The sequence below is a fragment of the Alosa pseudoharengus genome, unplaced genomic scaffold, assembly GCF_046254945.1.
Source record: "Alosa pseudoharengus isolate Yale_2024_CS ecotype anadromous, Long Island Sound unplaced genomic scaffold, YU_APseudo_1.1 YU_APseudo_1.1_scf_9, whole genome shotgun sequence".
NCBI classification, from domain to species: domain Eukaryota; kingdom Metazoa; phylum Chordata; class Actinopteri; order Clupeiformes; family Clupeidae; genus Alosa; species Alosa pseudoharengus.
The window spans coordinates 35,888,696-35,907,621 of NW_027468881.1; the positions used below are offsets into that span (position 1 = coordinate 35,888,696).

The following is an 18,926-nucleotide window of genomic DNA, read 5'->3' on the forward strand; positions in this document are numbered from 1 at the left end:
TGTGGACGCCAGACAAAAGCGACGTAAGCATGTGGACGCCAGACAAAAGCGCGAGGGGAAAAGCACAGACAACAGGTCAACTCCATTCCAGACTATCTCTCTAAGGAAGGAAGGGGGACAGCTTGGGAAAACACTGTCAAGGGGTTTTCCGCGTATTAAAACCCACTGAAGTACGAGACGGTTTGTCACCGTGCTCCAGGCAGTACTGATGGCGGTTAAATACCCCACATGAATTAGTTACAGCTGGACCATGGCAGATCCTGACTCATCTTGCCTGATGAGCAAGGAGAGGCTTTCTCAATAAAAAGCTCAAAATAGATTAGTTATGGTGTCGATTAACCCGCCTTTCTTACCCCAGAGAGCTGGAGAAGGGAATTGGGGCAACACGGACTACAGTTTACTTCACATCTCTGATTTAGTCTATGTTTCAGTGAATTAGTCTATGTCTGTCTTACTCTACCAATGAAACAACTTCACAGTTCAAGTATTTAGCTTACACAATGTTAGGGTGAGTTTGACTGAGAATCCCCATCCTCATCCTAAAGAAAAACATCCTGTGGTAGAAAGTCTAGTCAGAGACATTAGTTCAGTAACACCAATTCCACATCACTTGCCTTGAGTTTCTATGAGGCTAAAGATAGGCTGCCTCTCAAAATAATTTATAATAATAATATATAATAATAATCAAAAATAATTGAATGTAAAAGTCATTTGAAAAGGCATTGACTTTGCGTACTTTTGAGTCATGACTCTATTGACTTGGATACTCTCTGGCCAGATGTTACAAAGACAAATTCTGCAGTGAAAGTATCAAGCACAACAGGCGCTCTTTCCCATGGCTTAGATGATCCTCCATGCCAGGACTTTAGATAGCAGTGATATGTAGCTAATAAATCAGTTAGGACTTCACTCATTGAACCATTTCCCACATTTGAGAGATCAGATCTGCCTTAGAAGCCGTAAAAGGGGAACCGACATCAAGATGTCAACTTCAGTAGGATGCCAAGTGAAAATACTGCCTATGCATCTTGGTAATCCTCTGTCACATTCTGTACTTAAGTGGCTTGCAAGACACCATTATCTACCCAAAAGCATGACTTTCATCTCATCATGACAGCTAAATGACTGCTCTCGTACATTTCTCGCTATGAAAAGCTAGTTAGACACTCATACTTTGGGAGTGTTTTCAAGCAGCTCAGCGAACCAGAGAGAAATCTTGCTCTTGGCCAATGCCTTCTGGCCCCAAGTCTGAACGAGGTGCTCAAAGAGTCGCACAGTCCCTGATGAAGCAACCACCCTTCCTGGGGCGAGCTGATGACTATCACGTCCAGCAGAGCCTTACGCTGGCCTGGGCTGAGGTCACCAAGTAGGAGGGGTGTGTTTGTGTGTGTCCTTCTGTGTGTGTGTGTGTGTGTGTGTGACAAACAATAACAACACAGTCCGTTCCCGGACCAAGAAACTGGGGGCTGCGCCTTTCCCAGCAGCCAAAGCACACTCGCAAATCTGGCCTGCCAGCTTGGAGACGTACTGTCATGATGTATGTGCTTGGCTCAGCTTGAGCACACACAGACACACACACACACACACAGACATGGAGGAGGAGGGGCAGGGGCCTCACCAGCTCTCCCTGTTCGCTTCACAACTCCAGTTCTGTGATCTAATGTTCCAGCATTACAGAACCCAATATTTGAATCTGCACTTCTACATCCTCCGAATCCTACAGCCGACTTGTTGTAGTTGCTCATGTCTTGTTAATGCAGACCTTTGCCGTGGCCCCCTCTGCCAAGTCTCGTCCTTGGCCCGGAGCTGGCATGCGCTGCCCTCATCAATGCCTCTTTCACTCTCAGCAGCAGCGTGGGGCTCTGGGTGCGGCTGCCTGGCAGCTCCCCAGCCCAACAGAGTGAGGCCTTTCAGACGACCGCACGACCACCAACCCACTGGCCAGAGCGCTGCCATTTGTGAAGAGGCAACACGTCCGACAGGAAAGGGGCTTTGACCAGTGTACCTCAGAAGCAGTTGATTTAGGCGAGGATCACATTAGCCAGCCAGCGGCAAGCGGCAACGGCAAACGTAACGCAACGCTCAGACCATAATAAGTTTTGTCTCGTTCCTAAGCAACACAAACGGTTTGTCAATTGAATGCGCTCGCGTTGCGCTTTGAAAGTTGAACCAAGTTCAATGCTCAGCTTGCTCAACGCTAGCATTATGCCAGCGTCGCCACCGTTCCTCTGCCGAACCATAGAGAACAATAGGAAACCTGCCGCTCGCGCTGGCTAACGTGATCCCCGCCTTAAAGAGAGGCATGGCACAGTGAGCTCCTATGGGCTATGGATGGTGAACCAGATGGTGGTTCAGAACAGTAGATATATATATGTGATGGTGGAGATGAGAGAGAGATGAATCAGTTCTTACCTTTGCTTCACATTTCTTATGTGTGGCTGTTTTGCAGACTGTATTGATAGAGAAAAAAAGAGAAAAGCGAAAGAGTGAGCAGCCTGACTTAGTCTTACATAATGGAACATTCCTAACATGACAAGTCAAATGACTCAATTAGACTTAGTGCTGGCGCTGATCAGCAATGAAGAAGACTCTCTCGAGTGTCGGAGCTTAGGTTCTCACCTCGACAGAAGGAGCCAAGGCTGTCGATGGTCTGGCGACACACCCCGCACTGTCGCTTCTTCTTGAAGGCCTTCTCCTTGAAGACGTGTGGCTCGCCCTTCCCCACCTGCTTGGGCAAAACGAGGAGCTTTTAGGCGAGAGAGAGCTCAGAACAACTTAAGCCATTTGAGTGGCTCGGAGGATAGTGCCTTTTGTTTGGATGTCTCTGTGTAGTTCCGATGTAATTACATGCCAATCAAAGCAAAAGCCTCGCTCCACCTTCAGGCAACACATTGTGGTGAGTTGTGTAACAGTTCATGACACCTTCCTTCTGGATACGCCACACGGTTGACAAAACATGCAAACAGAGCTCATACAGTGTGTGTGTGTATGTGTGTTAAAGAGAGAGGGAGTGTAAAAAAACACTTAGGAAGGGCATTACAAAAGACAAAGACACCTCCTAAATGATGTATTCAAGGTAGATAACAAATGTGTAACATTAAATATGTGTATGTGTGTGTGTGTACAGTATGTGTGTAATTAGGCTTAGTATTAGAATCACAACACAGTGTAGAGGGTTTTCTTTTAGAGCCTTCCCCTTTTACCCTCTTTTTGCAAATAGACACTGGGTAACAGTGCGATGCCAAATGTTGCTGCTTCCCATCCTTTCTTGTGAGGATCAGAGTTGCATCTAAAGAAAAAAATACCACCACGCACCAAGCCAAGCAACATTTTTCCTCTCTGTGTGGTTCTTCAACATGATACAATGACCTTCAAATGATCCAAGGGTCTTAGTCGGTCACTGTCCCCTCATATCAGAGTCAAACTGACACTGTTAGTAAATGAAAACAACAAAAGATGGACGTGTCAGTATCCCCCAGACTGTATAAAATATCCTCTTGCTACGGATAAGAGAAACAAGTGCGATGAAGGGAAAACGAATAAAGAGGAGACAGAGAAAGAAGGAGAAAAATGAACTTTCTAGAATGTCCCATCAGTATTAGGAAAGAGCAGATCCCACATTTCTCCCGCATCCTCATTTTCACATTGTTGCCATTCCCCCTTTAAACTCAGCTTACTCTATCCAAACAAGCATTATTTGAGTTTACAGTCTCTACTCATCTCTTCTGGTACACAACACAATCCACAGTACACGTCCACATCTCTTGCTGTGGCATGAAGTACAAGACCTCCTGCTTTCCAACAAGTCTCCATTTATCCAGCCCCCCACCCTCCTCAGGGATGGCAGCGAGCCCCAGAGAGACACACATTAAAACCCCCACTTACCTCTCAAGCACCCCCCCACCCAGGCTCACAGGCTTTAGAACGCCACCGTGTCAAGCTCCACACACCCACACCGGGGACCACCCCACCCCAGACCAGGCACTCTTTGGCTTTGACTGACCAAGCCCTCGGTGCAGCACGGCAGGCTAGCGCTCTGTTCCGCTCCGCTTTGCAGCGTCCCCCCTCAGCACTGGGGCAACACTCTGGGCATCCGTGGAAACACTAGTGGAGTCTGTTCCCTTATTTTTAGCTGTTTTTGATACGTTTCGTTTTGGTCCTTCTGTGGAAAGGGGGTGTGTGTGTGGGGGGGGGGGGGGGCATTCCTTCTTTTCCGTGAGCAATGAAAGAACAGAGAAGGGATTGAAAGTGAAAGGAGGAGCCATTAAATGAGCATAGCTCCATAAGCCTTCATTCCATCTCTCTCTCTCTCTCCCCCACACACACACATTCTCTCTAATGTCTCTATCCTTCCTCTGTCCTCCAAAAATAGCACTGTCTTTGGAGCACTGTGTGCATTATGTGGCCTCCCCTGACTTCCCTGACTTATGAGCACACTCCACTTTCACACCCCCAAGACAGCATCTCCTCAGATCTGTGTGAGCTACAGCAACTCCGTCTGAGGCTGCTAATCACACAGCGCTAGCGTCCTGCCTCCACAGAAACCGCACTGGGCGCCTTTACTTTGTCACCAGCGTGGGTGGAAATAGCATCTGTTAGATGGAGAAACTATTTCCCAGTATAAAGCCTACAGGTACACCATTCATAATGGGAACTCTTGGGTGAACATTTTAAGATTTTGGGCCCCAATATATCCAACCCAGTTCACTTACTGGAATAGCGTGATCCATCAGTGCACTGTAATATTTACAGCTGTCATTGCTGGTGTATTAACATTGGTGCATCAAATTGTAATTTCAATGGTAACCTATAAAATTGATTTCATAAAGGATAAATGGGTTTAACAGCCAAGCTGTCAACAACATGCTGTATTTACATGCATTTGGGACAGACTCAAACTTGCATTTGGTCATTTGCATTCTACTGTCGGCCACTACTGGGGCTTCTGTGCTTGTAAGATGGTCTGGTCTGGTCTGGTGGACTTTGATTAATAAATGTTTGGCTAGAGAGGACTCCTGTTTCAGCAAGCAAATCATCACCCAACTTGTGAATCAGTGATGCAACTTAAGATCTACAGAGTTGGAGCCAATGATCCCATACAAATGTACGCAACATTCTGTTTTCGATTGAAAGCTGCATCGCATCTTGGGCTATTGTTATGGGTATTCTGTGCCAATTCTATATTTAAATAAGTCAGTGTGGTTGGTGTGTAAGTGTGTGTGTGTGTGTGTGTGTGTGTGTGTGTGTGTGTGTGTGTGTGTGTGTGTGTGTGTGTGTGTGTGTGTGTGTGTGTGTGTGTGTGTGCACGCACATACGTCCTTCCTGCCAGCCCACTCCCATCAAACTGAGTCAGTGTGTGTCTCAAGGGTGGAACACACAGTGTAGCGCAGCTAAGGGAACAGAGACAGCCTGTTCCAGTGGTGAGGTCAGCGTTTGCACCATTACACACTTCCTGTCCAGCTCTCCTCAACGAGCTCACCTCTGCAAGGGCATGGCCAGTGATGATGAGCGAAGCCCAAACCCGCTAACACACTCGCGCTGCCTGGGACGCGGCGCTAGACTTCCATTTCTGAAGTAGCAATAATAGTAGGTGTTGCCGTGTTAGTAAAACAGTGTTTACTAAACTATGCGTAAACAGTCACCAATCTGCCTCCACCAGTCTTTTCATGAGTTGGTTTGTTGTTTCCGTGCACCCCCAACGTTTGACTGTTATTTCCTAGTGTGCATGCTGGAGTTCACCTTTGACGCAAGAGCAAAAATAACTGTGCCTCCAGACAGTCCACCGCTATCAAGGAAAAGACCACACAATGTTATCAAGTTGCCAAATATAAAAGGGCTTCCTTTAAGTGTTCTAACATGACAAAGTTGACATGAGACCTTGGGAGTGGAACAGAATAATCCGACAAAATCCTATAGACATGCACACAAACACACATGTACAGAACTAAAAGAAGATTTGTACTCACAAATACAAGCACAATATGTTTGGTAATTCTGTATGTGGATATAGGATAGGGGACAGGGCTTTTTCCAGCATGGAGACATTACACATGTGTGGGGAGGGAAACCCCTTGCAGGATACACACACACACTGTAGGGTCTTGGTGTCTCTCAAAAGCCTTTGTAGTGCCATTTAAATAGTCCCAGGATAGGGTCATTTGATGATTTAAGATATAAATGAGGCCTACTGAGGCCATAATATTCTGTAGCATCAATCATAATGGATAATGTGTTATTGCCAATCACCATGATCCACCACTCTCAGTCTGCTTTCCCACCAATCCTCCTCATCCTTGATACAGTCTCCCAATGATGGCTCTGCTCAGCAGCCTACTATACTACCACATACAGTACGCTTCACTGATGATAGATGGCCTGTGTAAGGATGGAAGGATGTCTGGTTCAGCAGTCTGTTCTAGAACACCCAACAAAATGTAGGCAACACTTGATAACTAGAGTTATGAGGGAGAGAGTGAGATAAGATCAATGTGTACTTCTACATAATATGTTATATTATTGTTCCACGGTTGAACAGAATGTCAACAGTAATGGGCTGGTGTCTTGCAGATCAAAACATGCGGAGAGATCTGGCAGGACTTAGCCAAATGGTAGGATCTCCACAATGTAGTATGTGCGTCCTGTGCTATCCAAACAAACATGTTCCTGGTGTTTACCAGTGGTCTCTTGAGAAACAACATGGTATGTCAGGAACTTTCTCAGAATTCCTCTCAAATTCCTGGAGTATACAACATCCAGCACAACCCCTTCCAAAGTTTTACCTGTGGTGTTCCAAAATGCAGATAACCTACACATTTTACAATTTAAACTACTAATTAAATAAATCATGTTATTTCGTGATGCTTGCAATAAGATGTTATTACAGGACACTCACAAAACTTGCTTGCTTTTTTTGCAAGCTTACCCTACTAAATGCAAATCAGAGATGTGCGTTCCCCGTCTCCATCCAATTCTGACACGAAACTAGTATTTAAAATACAGATTAATAACTTTAATTTGTCTTTCATTAACACTGTATAGTTTGTAACTACCTCGAATGTACTGAGGGGAGGGGTTATCTTGTTATGTTTTCATCTGTTTCATTCTCAGATTAGATCATTTGAGCTGCGTAGGCTACACTTGTCTTCTGAACGCATGGGTTTCGAGTGCATTTACAGGCTTTACCCAACAAAAGACAGCAGGGAAGATGTAACAATAAAACAGCATTTAATTTGTTGCTAATTATGTAAGTCGCACCAGCAAACACAACACCCAGCCCTAACAAACTTCGGACATATTACGCCATGTCTGACGTATTCAGAGTGTTTAGCTTTCAACTGTTCCAGAACACGAAAAACGTGGAGACCCTACAGCCAAGTGTCGTATTAGGCTAACCCAGAACTCGTCGACGCATGTCCCTCAGAACATCCAACTAGGACAGCAACATGAATTTCTGACTTTGTTACATTGTGAAAGAAATCTATTATAGCTACATTAACACGCAAAAGTTCACTCCCCGCTGTAACTGATCCATCACCTCCGATGGCGTGGCAGCGCAACAGGCTGGAGGATGCTATATATACGCATAGTATTCTAATTTCATAACACATGACAAACCGAGGGCTAAATCATCCTAATCATGTTAAGAGTAACTTTACTAAGACTGTGACTTAAACAGAAACAGTTACCCCATTGTTAGGCTATATTTATAATGACCAGAATTAAATTGGCATAACATTATATAATTAACACAATCTTACCTTATTCATTTTGTATTCTATTGATGCCACCTGGAGCAGATACTTGATTAGGGACTTTATCTACATTCCCATAGGCTGTGCAAGCGTAGTTGCCACTAGCGATTGACTTGTTTTCTTTGGTTCTCTGAGTTCTCTGACTATGGGTGGAGCCATGAAGGAAAAGACGATTGAGGAATGTATTACTGGAAATGGAGTATGCGATTGGCTATGTGAACAGAATGGGAGAGAAGGATAAACATATGATTGGTTTAAACCACAGCGATAAAATGTTCATTAATTTATCATCAAAGGAAATGTTTGTGGGCTTATTCAACCAGTTATCTTTGTGTAGATCCTCACACACATTCTGGAATATACATCAATTTGAATGTTGAAATACAGACGTGAAGGTTTACAACATACACTCACAGTGGGCTGTCAGAGGATTTGATCTAGATCTACCGGTTGTTTACATTAATTGAGAAAATTAGTGACTTTACCCTGTAATTGTCCCAACTAGCCTATCCTTACAGATACATAGGCTACATATATATAAATAATCAGTAGCCTATATGAAAATCTATCGGCTAGTTTTAATTGATTTAACTGAGTTGCCATTTGATGCCTTGATTTTGACTTTGTGCCATCTGCTTTGGATGCAATTGAATGGTCAACTTCACTTGAGCACCTGAGAGATTCCACTCTATCCAGCTGTAATAGCTTAAGCTGGCAAACGCAATACTGACACCTTGTGTTGAAACAGAGCAAGCACTTGTGAGCCGAGTGAACGGCATCTAAGGTCAGTTAAGCCATAGAGAGTGATAATAGGCTCAGACTAACAAACACCCAAGCTGTGTTACATTTGTGGCCAATAGCAATATTTCTGGAGGCCCAGACATTATAGGCATAATTTACACATGTAGCTATGATAATATTAGAATATATTTCCATTAATACATTTATGTTTTTGGCAAATTAAGCAAAATTAAGTGCACAAAACCAGTCAAAATAATCCTTCCACTTTTCTTGAGATCAACAGTTGAACAATATCTTTTTTGACTTTCCATGTGAATAATCAGTGCGATGTAAAACTCTGTTAGGTGGACCAATCATTATATGATTTAGATGCCCATAATTACAACTAACTGAGAAACTTGCTCTGCTCTTGGCATTGAGGCATTCAGTCTAAATGCATCATGCAATGAGAGTACATCTTGTTATTGTAACATAAACCTTTTTTCACCTTGTAAAGTTCTATCTTTACGTAATCAAAGTCTGTCAATATTCATGGTGAAGTGAGAACATTTGTACTTTCAGGTCCATGACTTCCCTGCACTTGTGTCTCTGGGCCCTTACAGTGCAGGGTAGTCCCATCCCATATGTTTCTGAGAGTGACTATACGACGGGACTAAATCCCAGAACAACATGGAGTCATTTAGTCCAGCCAAAGAAATGGAGTGCCAAAAAGAAGAAGAAAAAAGAGGCTAAGCACCATGGAATTTCCGGCGTAGATTAAAAGTGCGGGAGCTTGGACGTTTATTTGTCTGCAGGCTTCTTGGCGGGATCAGGGATGGAGGGGGGTGAGGGGGTGGGTGGCCATAATGGGAGGATGGATCAGAGGTTGGGGGTGGTGGTGGGGGTAGCGGAGAAGGCAAGCCATAGGAGAGTTTAGGAAAACAAGACTTGGGGGTACCGACCAGGGTAGACAGGAAACAGGGACTCACTATTCAGAGAGAAGAAAAGGGGGTGGGGTCGGATTGTGAATACTCAATGATCTCAGCCATTCTTTGCCTGGGAGAAGACAAACTTGTGTTTACGCTCAGCTATAACACATGCACGTGCACACATATAAAAATGCGTGCACACATATAAAAATGCTAGGAAACCTAAGGAGGTCGTTGTAGTTAAGTTTCTCACTCTCTCTCTAGCAAACAGTAGCGAACAGAGAGAATAATTAATGAGTGTGCGGTACAAACAGAAATAATAAAATAGTGAGACTGAAGTGTGAAGACTGAAGCTGGTTTCGCAGCTCCACAAACACACACAATAAAGAACTATTAGAGTTAACTGGGCATGAAGATTTCTACCCACCATCGACTATCATTCCTAATCACCCTTAAAGTGCTGTGTGGAAAATTTCCTCGAAACAGCATCAGACAGGCTATACACACACAGGACAGAATAATGTTCATGTTCAAGTTAAAAATGATTAATTGATTGGGAAACGGTGTGTGTGTGTGTGTGTGTGTGTGTGTGTATGTGTGTGTGTGTCTGTGTGTGTGTCTGTGTGTGTTTGTCTGTGTGTGTGTGTGTGTGTGTGTGTGTTTGTCTGTGTGTGTGTGTGTGTGAGTGTGTATGTGTGTGTGTGTGTGTGTGTGTGTGTGTGTGTGTGTGTGTGTAAATGAGGACGGCGGAGGGCTGGGAGGAGGGGAGGAGCCGTGCAGCGTGCGGAGTGATTGTGTAATAGAGTCCAGATTGATAAGGTCCAGCTGTGGAGAGAGAGGGGGGGGGGGGGGGGCGAGAAAGCGCGCACAAAAACACTGAAGCACGTGTGGGCGCAACGATAAGAACAAACCATGGGAATATTTACTCTGGGTTTTTTGGGGGTGTTTAATAACCTGCTGAATCATATCCTCTTCCATCACCCTTTCACAGTTCCCCTCGCCAACTTCCAGCTCACTCCCCAAACATTTCCTAACCTCCCTGAAAACAGCGGCCCTGCAGGGGTGTCCGGAGGGACGCTTTTATTCTGAAGTGAAGGAAAGCCAACTGTTGCTGCCCAGTCTTTATGGTATGTTTTTGTGACCTGGGTGGATATGGCTTTGTTTGGGTGGTTGTGGCAAACTGTGGGTGGGAGAGAGGATGAGAGTGGCTTTCCTCTTCCCCTTTAGAACCCCTCATAACACATTCCATCCTGCTCTTGAACACACACACACACACACACACACACACACACACACACACACACACACACACACACACACACACTAACACACAGATCAAATTACTGGTCATATCAATTAGTTGGTTCTTAATTTAATTTTACCCATTGTATAGTATACTTGTAATATTTTAATCTCTCTGTGTATTTGTAGATTTGGGCACATTTGACAGCACTGGTGGCTTCGTAGGCTGTGTGCCTTTGTGTGTTGGCATGTGTGTGTGCCCCTGTCTGTGCCCCTGTGCTCTGCGAATCACAGAGACCTATTTATACCGTGAGCTCCCCTTTTCCTGCAGCGTGTTTATGGGGATGTTTGCGGAATATGGTTGCAGTAAAGTATCACTTGTTAAAAGTTTTGTCATACCAAGGATTTGTCAGGAATAAGCCGTACGCCTGTAGCTTGGATGGAGCAAACAGATCCTGAGGCAGCATGGTTTGGTACCCTTTCCCCAGAGGGGACACAGAGTGAGTGTGAACGCCCCTATACGCTAAGATCACCATCTGATTTTGTGAAGAATCCAAAGCCATTGTCTACAAGGCAGACACAACTACTGTAAAATTACAAAGGCACGTGTAAGTATAAGTATATATACGTTTTTGATCCCGTGAGGGAAATTTGGTCTCTGCATTTATCCCAATCCGTGAATTAGTGAAACACACACAGCACACAGTGAACACACAGTGAGGTGAAGCACACACTAATCCCGGCGCAGTGAGCTGCCTGCATCAACAGCGGCGTTCGGGGAGCAGTGAGGGGTTAGGTGCCTTGCTCAAGGGCACTTCAGCCGTGCCTACTGGTCGGGGTTCGAACCGGCAACCCTCCGGTTACAGGTCCGAAGTGCTAACCAGTAGGCCACGGCTGCCCCAATAAATAAGCACCAGCCATGAGCAATAGTATGCATGTAATGATTGTTGTTAGTGTACATGTACATCTCAAATGACAGAAACAAACTGTTCTGATTTACTGACACACTCTTTAGAGAGGAGAGGCATGCAGACAGCAGATGAGGAGAGTGAGCAGCCCTGTAGACTACGCACACCCAGTGGGTCAGGAGACATCAGCTCATCAGATGGAGATAGGTGCAGCGTATAGGTGCAGACCGATTTGGACAAACAGGAAGAAGGGCTTATGGGTAGTCACAACAACACAACAATCATCAGTGCCAAGCAGAGACTGGTCAAGAGGCTGGCTCTGCCTTCTTACTGAAATGCCCCTTTTGTCTGGTCTGTTTTCCTCCACTTGAGGTACTTAGTGATGACGATGAAACTCCAGACCCGAATGGAGCAGAAAGATCTAGCCAAGACTCAAACAAAAACCTTGTGTATCTCCCTGGGAGCTGTGCTGGTAATGCTATGATGACAGAATGCAACATTGTGCTTGGACACAGAAAATTCTTCTGGCATTTGTGTCGTCTCGCACAAACAGCGCTCTGCCATTTCATTGCTCAGCTATTAACTTATTATCCATACACCAGTAGATTAAGGGTAGGAATAAAGATGGCCCATTCACGTGCTCTCAGTCTTAAAACTTGTTTCTTAAATCCAGAGAATGGGTGGGTCGCTGTGAAAGTTTTATACATGACATCTACATGTACAGTGTCATCGGGAAGACTGAAGACCATTGTGTCTTGGTCAGCTGTTCGATGTTGATGTAAGCCTTGATGGATCTTAGGCTGGCTAGAATGGAGACGGTGTGGTGAGCGTGGGGGAGGCCAACCGTTTTTGTCCCTGACAGCCCCCCCTCTAATTAGCTGATCCCCTTTGGATGGGGTCAGGCGCTCGCTTCTGACATCATAGCCAGGGCTCAGCATTCCCACGCTGCACAACATGTGAGGCAGCCACAAGGGATTTCAGCCTTTCAGGCACACACACACACAAGCACACACACACACACACACACACACACACACACACACACACACACACTCACACGCACACGCACACACACACACACACACTGACTTACTCACACACACACTCACACACTGACTTACTCACACCCACTATGGATACACTGACTTTCCAGCCAGTTCATGCATGCAACACCTTTCCTCAAGTGTCACTGATCTCTAAGAACATCAAAGTCAAGCCTTCACATTCATCATTTAAACAGAAAAATATCCATGCCAAAAGCTGGTTTCAATCAGACCCAACAACTGCAAGAAGTCCAATACAAAAGAACCCTCTGTTAATATCACAACAGTGCAGTGGTTTGAAGGGGTCAGCACAGACGCCCAGTCCCCCTCAGTGCCTCACCTTGGTCAGCCTCATGCTGCCGCTGCTGCTGCTGCGCTCTGGACCACTCCGCTTGCTTGTCCTGCTGACCGGTGTAGCTTCCAGCTCGTCCTCGCAGCAATCCGCACCCAGGACGCAACCCATATAGAGATCTGGGCCCGTGCTGGTCCCCCTGTCCTTCGCACTTGGCCTCTCTCTCTCTCTCTCTCTCTCACACACACTCACACACACACACGCTGCTCTTTTCCTCCCCAGTCCCCCTCTCCCTCTAAGACGCTGTTTTCCTGAGCACACTGGCGCAGCTGTTTTTGTCGGAGGAGACAGCGAGGCCCTTCCCCTTTTCCTGGCTCTCATTCAGCCCCATGTTTCCCTGCCGAGGGCCGCGGGATACTCACAACTCCTGCCCCCCCCCCCCAACCCACCTCTGACTCCATCGCCTAGTCTCCGCCTCTCTCTTTCCCCGTCCCAAACACACAGAAGGAACTGCTTATATTCAAAACGCTTTATTCTTTCTCTCTGCCATATAAGTGCATGCGTAGCTGTTCTCTCTCTCATTGCGTGCAGACACATTCCTGCTGCATTTTAAACATACACACATTCTCTGTACAAATGAGACTCAAGTGTCAACTCTCCATAAATTTCCCTCTGGTGCACTGGTCTACTTGTAGAGTGTTTTTCTCATGGAAGTCTTTTATAATCTACACAACATAATTCTATTGTGTAGCAAACTACACAATAGCTTCATAAATGTTTACATGCTATGTAGAGGATATATTGTTTCTTCTTTCCTCCAAGTACCTGTAGAGACTCACACATCGACGCATTTTCAGACTGGAGACTGAAACTCCCCACAAACCACCCGACCGCAGCTCTCTAGAACAGAACCAATGTTTTCTGCCTGTGGTTGTGTACACTGGCAGCGTCCCTCTCTGGCAGCTGAGCTCGGAATGGCCAAGTGCAACACAGAACCTCTCCTGCTATCAGCTGTTCTGCTCCTGCTCCTATACCTGCACAAGTGCTCTTAACACCTCATCTTCAGCTTTTGATAGGATCTCAAATGTACGAGGGCAGAGAGCATACAAATGTTACGATTATTCCTATTACATAATTCTTGTTCCCCTTTGTTCAATTTCCACGTGTCTCCACCGCTGCATGGTGGACTGGGGGACTGCAGATCCGGGGGGACTTTAAAGAACTGTACCCCCATTTAAGGCAAATTCCAGACATGCTTAAAAGATCCCAGTTTCCCTCTCCCCCTTCCTCTCACTCCCCCACCCCCTCCTGGCTACAGCCAAAGCAGGAAGTGAAGGGGCTTCAGGTGGCGTTTCTGCCTCTCTGCAGACAACACAGCACCATTCAGATCTAGGAACAGACCAACATGGAGCCTAAAGTGCCACGTTAGTGTCGCTTCCCTGACAGGACCATTTGGTATGGACTATTACCAAGGGATCTCAGTCACAACTTTCCTTTTGTAGTGGCAGCAGCACACTTTCACCAGAAGCCTTTGTTATAAGTATAAGTATAAGTATATATACTCTTTTGATCCCGTGAGGGAAATTTGGTCTCTGCATTCATCCCAATCCGTGAATTAGTGAAACACACTCAGCACACAGTGAACACAGTGAGGTAAAGCACACACTAATCCCAGCGCAGTGAGCTGCCTGCAACAACAGCGGCGCTCGGGGAGCAGTGAGGGGTTAGGTGCCTTGCTCAAGGGCACTTCAACTGTGCCTACTGGTCGGGGTTCAAACCGGCAACCCTCCGGTTACAAGTCCGAAGCACTAACCAGTAGGCAACGGCTGGTAACACATTTAATGTTTCACTGGCAAGCTTAGTGAATTATTAGCTGATATTATGGAAATGAATTTAAATGGTTTCATAAATGGTCTTCAATAGCAACAAAGAGCATTTGAGTTGGATGAACCTATAAGGGCTCCATGATAGCTATTCGAATTTCAGAGCTCTGTATTGTTTTTATATGAATAATATTTAGCAGAATATTTGACAACTTTCTGGCATGGACCATCCCCCCCAGCATTGCTGGAGAGCTGGTTGGTGATTGTAAGAATGACAACAGAGTGGGGTTAACTCGAGGCCAAGAGTGACATTTTTGGCCAAACAATTATAGTTCACAGTATTTCATACAAATGAACAGCCAAAGTATGCAGATAGAAGCGAAGCATTTGTCTCTGGTATTTTTGAGCTGATCTTGGTCAGAGGTGATGTGGTGAAAAACACAAAGCAGGAGTCGTTCTGTGGACAGACGATGAGAAAGTTGTGGTTATGGGTGACACTGAGACCAAAATAACCCGATGAAAGACAAAGACGTGGTCTGAGACTATATAAGGACAGGAGTAAATAAGCTCCTAAGGGAGTGAGGAGAACTTTCAACCCACGAGATGCAAACCCACACAAACTCCTGTTAACACACATGCTGTTATCAGATACAGAAGATCACCGTAATCCCATAAGCAACTAAGACCAGCAGAGGGATAGAAGACCCCCTTTAGTGACTAGGACCCAGGGAAGAGAAGAGTGCAAGCGTAATCCTGAGACTGAAAAAAGATGATAATATTTATGAGGTGCCTTGGAAGAGTTCATACTCTCTGAAATCCCTGTTCCAACTGAAGGATCATAGACTTCAAAGCAAACGTCTACTATTAGTGTACACTGTACAGTTTACTGCTAAATGGCTCTGATATGGAACCATGCTGTCAAAGCTGCTCCTGACATGGAGTATTATTCTCTAATGCCAGTGACCTGTGGGTGTAGTTTAGTATTGTTGTTTAGGAATTCAATCCACATACCTCTTTGTATATTTTCAGACCAAACTTTAAGGCTGCAGACCAAAGACAGAATATAACTCAACCCTGGGTGTTGCCAATGTTTGGGGCTGTGGCTAGCAATTTACACAAACATTTGCTCAGCGGAGAAAAGGCTGTCCTGGTCCAAAATAAATGCCACCACATTTCAAACATAATACGAGTACAATGAATACTACCCACAACACATTGCAATGATGTGACCATAATAGGGTTCTGCATCAGATTACCCATGATATTACAAAGAAAGAGTTATCTGCCGATAAAGATGATAGGTCTGTAGCCCATGATAAGTTTACCCTGAAATGGTGTTTGTACATGACACTTATTTTAACATAACATATTTCGAGAAATGTCTCCAACGACTTTTGAATGTCAGATTTAAAATTGTTATTTGAGGGCCGATAAAATGTTGCTCTAGAATACAAAAGGTTTTCTTAACTACCATATTTACTAACCCACAGTCTAGTGGCTAAAGGGTAGCCTGCCAAGTGGCTATCTCAGAAATGACTGCACGCCAAACTGGTGAACCAGGAAAAGGAGGAAGAAACAGCAGACAGCCATTCCCAGAATGCTGGTCCAAACTTGAGGACAAACGTGCGTTGTACTACGAACACGGAACAAAGGGCGGAAATGGAACATAACTAGGCCTATTCATAGTAATGGAATTGATGATGCTTTACCATTGAGGAAGCTGGAAGGGATAGAGGTAAACTGTAATATCCTGTTAGCTGTAAAGAGGCAACATGGATTACAGATGAGTGTAAATAGTGAGCTGTGAAAACTAATGCTTTTAAAAGTTCTATGAAATGTAATTACATTTTTTACAAGTTGGGATGCTGTGTAAAATGTAAATAAAAACAGAATGCTATGATTTGTTAATATCTAATAGTGAGTTAATTGAGAATAGTGAGTTAATATCTAATAGTGAGTTAATTGAGAATAGTGCAAAGACAGCATCAGTCGTTGAAACAGAAAATTATATTGTTTTATGATATATGTTCATATATATATAACCCATAGGCACTAATGCACCCAGAAGCTGCCATTCCATAGGCACTAATGCACCCCTATCTACTACAATGCACTATACACTAATAGTTGGATTGTTCCTTTCGCCTTTTGCCAAGTTGATGCAGAAAAAAATGACTTCCAAAAAGAATAATGCATTTTGACTAATCTAACCCTGACCGTTTTCTCACTAGATTCTCTGAATATTTAAATGATATTATATCCTATAGAGGGGGTCAGGGGTTTTCAACTGATTGTGAACCAGGGACCACCATTCTGACTAATTACGCAACCCCAGGACCACCACTGAATAAAAATACTGATTCCCACATTGAAACTACAATACTGAATCCATGGTTAGGGACCACCAACAATGCCCTCACAGACCACAAGTGGGCCGCAGACCACTGGTTGAAAACCCCTGCATAGATGGTGAAATCCCTAAATCCTTTGCAATTTCATGTCGAGGAGCATAATTCTTATATTGTTGCCAGATGCTTTTTAAATACCTCATACCAACAAAATTAGCTTGTAGGCTTATTTTTCATTAAACTGACACATTTGTCAGTTTCAACATTTGATATTGTCTTTGTTTCTTTGGCAAACTATGGATTTTACGAGAAATGTTTTTAATTTACATTTTAATTAAACATTATTTAGACTGGTTAGCGTCATGGATGGATTATGAACTTTCGGGCCCCTGGATCCAAATGTATTAAGGGCCCCCCACTGATTGTTGCATATGTGTGAGGGGGGGTTTGGGGGTCCTCCCCCAGAAAAAAATTGCATTTGTTTGATGTGATATTCTGCATTCTGGGGATGGCCAATACTAAATTCAATCAGATTCATAGGCTACATCCTGATTTATTGATATTGAGGCAATGATTCCATGCAAAGGCTTGGGCATCAGGGCCCCCTGACCCCTTGGGCCTGGTTGGCCCGTGCAGTAATCCATCCCTGGTTAGCGTTACTTTGACGACATGGATTGCTGAATTTCTAGTGATAAGAGTCAGTTTCTTTTATATGGTTACAGTGGCCTAAGTTAATGGGCCTGTGAAACGCTCATCCTTGTGCAGGAAACTGGCCCATAAAGTGTATTCATTGTTGAAGGCAGGCCTTCATTACACCGACATGCTACATGCAGACAGTGCACACGCATGAAAAGGCAAGACCAGTGAGACAGTGAGGAGAAGGCAGCTCGTCTCAGGGGGACGCACAGCTGTTGCATGCTGGGAACACTGGGTTCCTGTGGTGTTCTCCCAGGCCCCCTCATGCAGCAGCATCCCACGGCTCGGTCTGTTTCCACGTTGTTGACCCAAGAACCGATATGCCCTGGGGGCGGCAGCCTAAGTTAATGGGCCTTGTCAGGCAGGGTTAAGGTTCATTTATTTTGGCCCTGGTCCAGATGAGGGTCAAATGGATGTGAATGTAGCGATGGTTTCAAATGCAAGGGATGTGACTGAGACAGAGGGTGTTTTGTACAGTTCAGATCTTTGCTTGTTCTTGGGCCAGTCTTGCTATTTTGAGAGCTGGGTTCAGCTCCTAATGTTTCTATTCAATGTAAAAGAAAATCATTACTTCTATTTTGGAAGAATGGCAGAGTCAGAAATCTGAAGTAGAACTTGGTGAAGTTTGGTGAGAAATGACTTAATATTTATGTGCTTGTGAAAAATCCAACAATTTCTTAGCACTTACATGTGGAAAATATAGTGTGGGCGTATGGTGAATATGGCACTCCATCGGCCCAGAGGAATGACTAAGTAATAGATTCCTTACATCCATTTGGGTTGCGCAAGCCCTCTTGAAACATAATGGGCTGATTACAGCAACCCAACATTCCCATGGTGGGGACTTGCAAGTCTGTTTATGTTTTCATGGGAGTCAAGGATAGTGAGCGCTTTCAGAGGCTCCTCTGCTGAGAACACAGCACACTGCTCTGGAGTCTGGGGTCAGAGTTCAACACTGGCTGCAGACTCACAAGGCACAGCATGACTTGAACACAAAAATGTTTTTGCATTCTTCCTGGACAGCTTATCATGGCATTAGCATTCCTGGTGACATCTGATTTGTTTTAATGTTTAAACAGTACTATGACAGTGTGCAGGCCGAAATAAACAAGACAGTGATACTAATATACCTCCATTTCAACGACAGTCCTTAAACATCACAGTCCTACAAATA

The 18,926-nt window shown here is 44.6% G+C and overlaps 1 protein-coding gene across 6 annotated transcripts in view; it reads right to left on the reverse strand.

The window, feature by feature from the left end:
* tns2a (tensin 2a) overlaps positions 1–13,320 on the reverse strand; it is a 32,238-nt gene extending 18,918 nt beyond the window's left edge. For 5 of the 6 annotated variants that reach the window (XM_076275773.1, XM_076275770.1, XM_076275769.1 and 2 more), the window contains exons 1-3: positions 12,934–13,320; positions 2,620–2,725; positions 2,413–2,450 (exon numbers count right to left, since the gene is read on the reverse strand). In XM_076275773.1, coding sequence (XP_076131888.1) covers positions 2,413–2,450; positions 2,620–2,725; positions 12,934–13,266 — 477 coding nt within the window. In that variant the 5' untranslated portion in view covers positions 13,267–13,320. Of the gene's footprint in view, positions 1–2,412; positions 2,451–2,619; positions 2,726–7,757; positions 9,198–12,933 lie in introns of those variants that run through there. The other variant, XM_076275772.1, reaches the window with a different exon arrangement.
* Between the last annotated feature and the right edge of the window lie 5,606 nt (positions 13,321–18,926).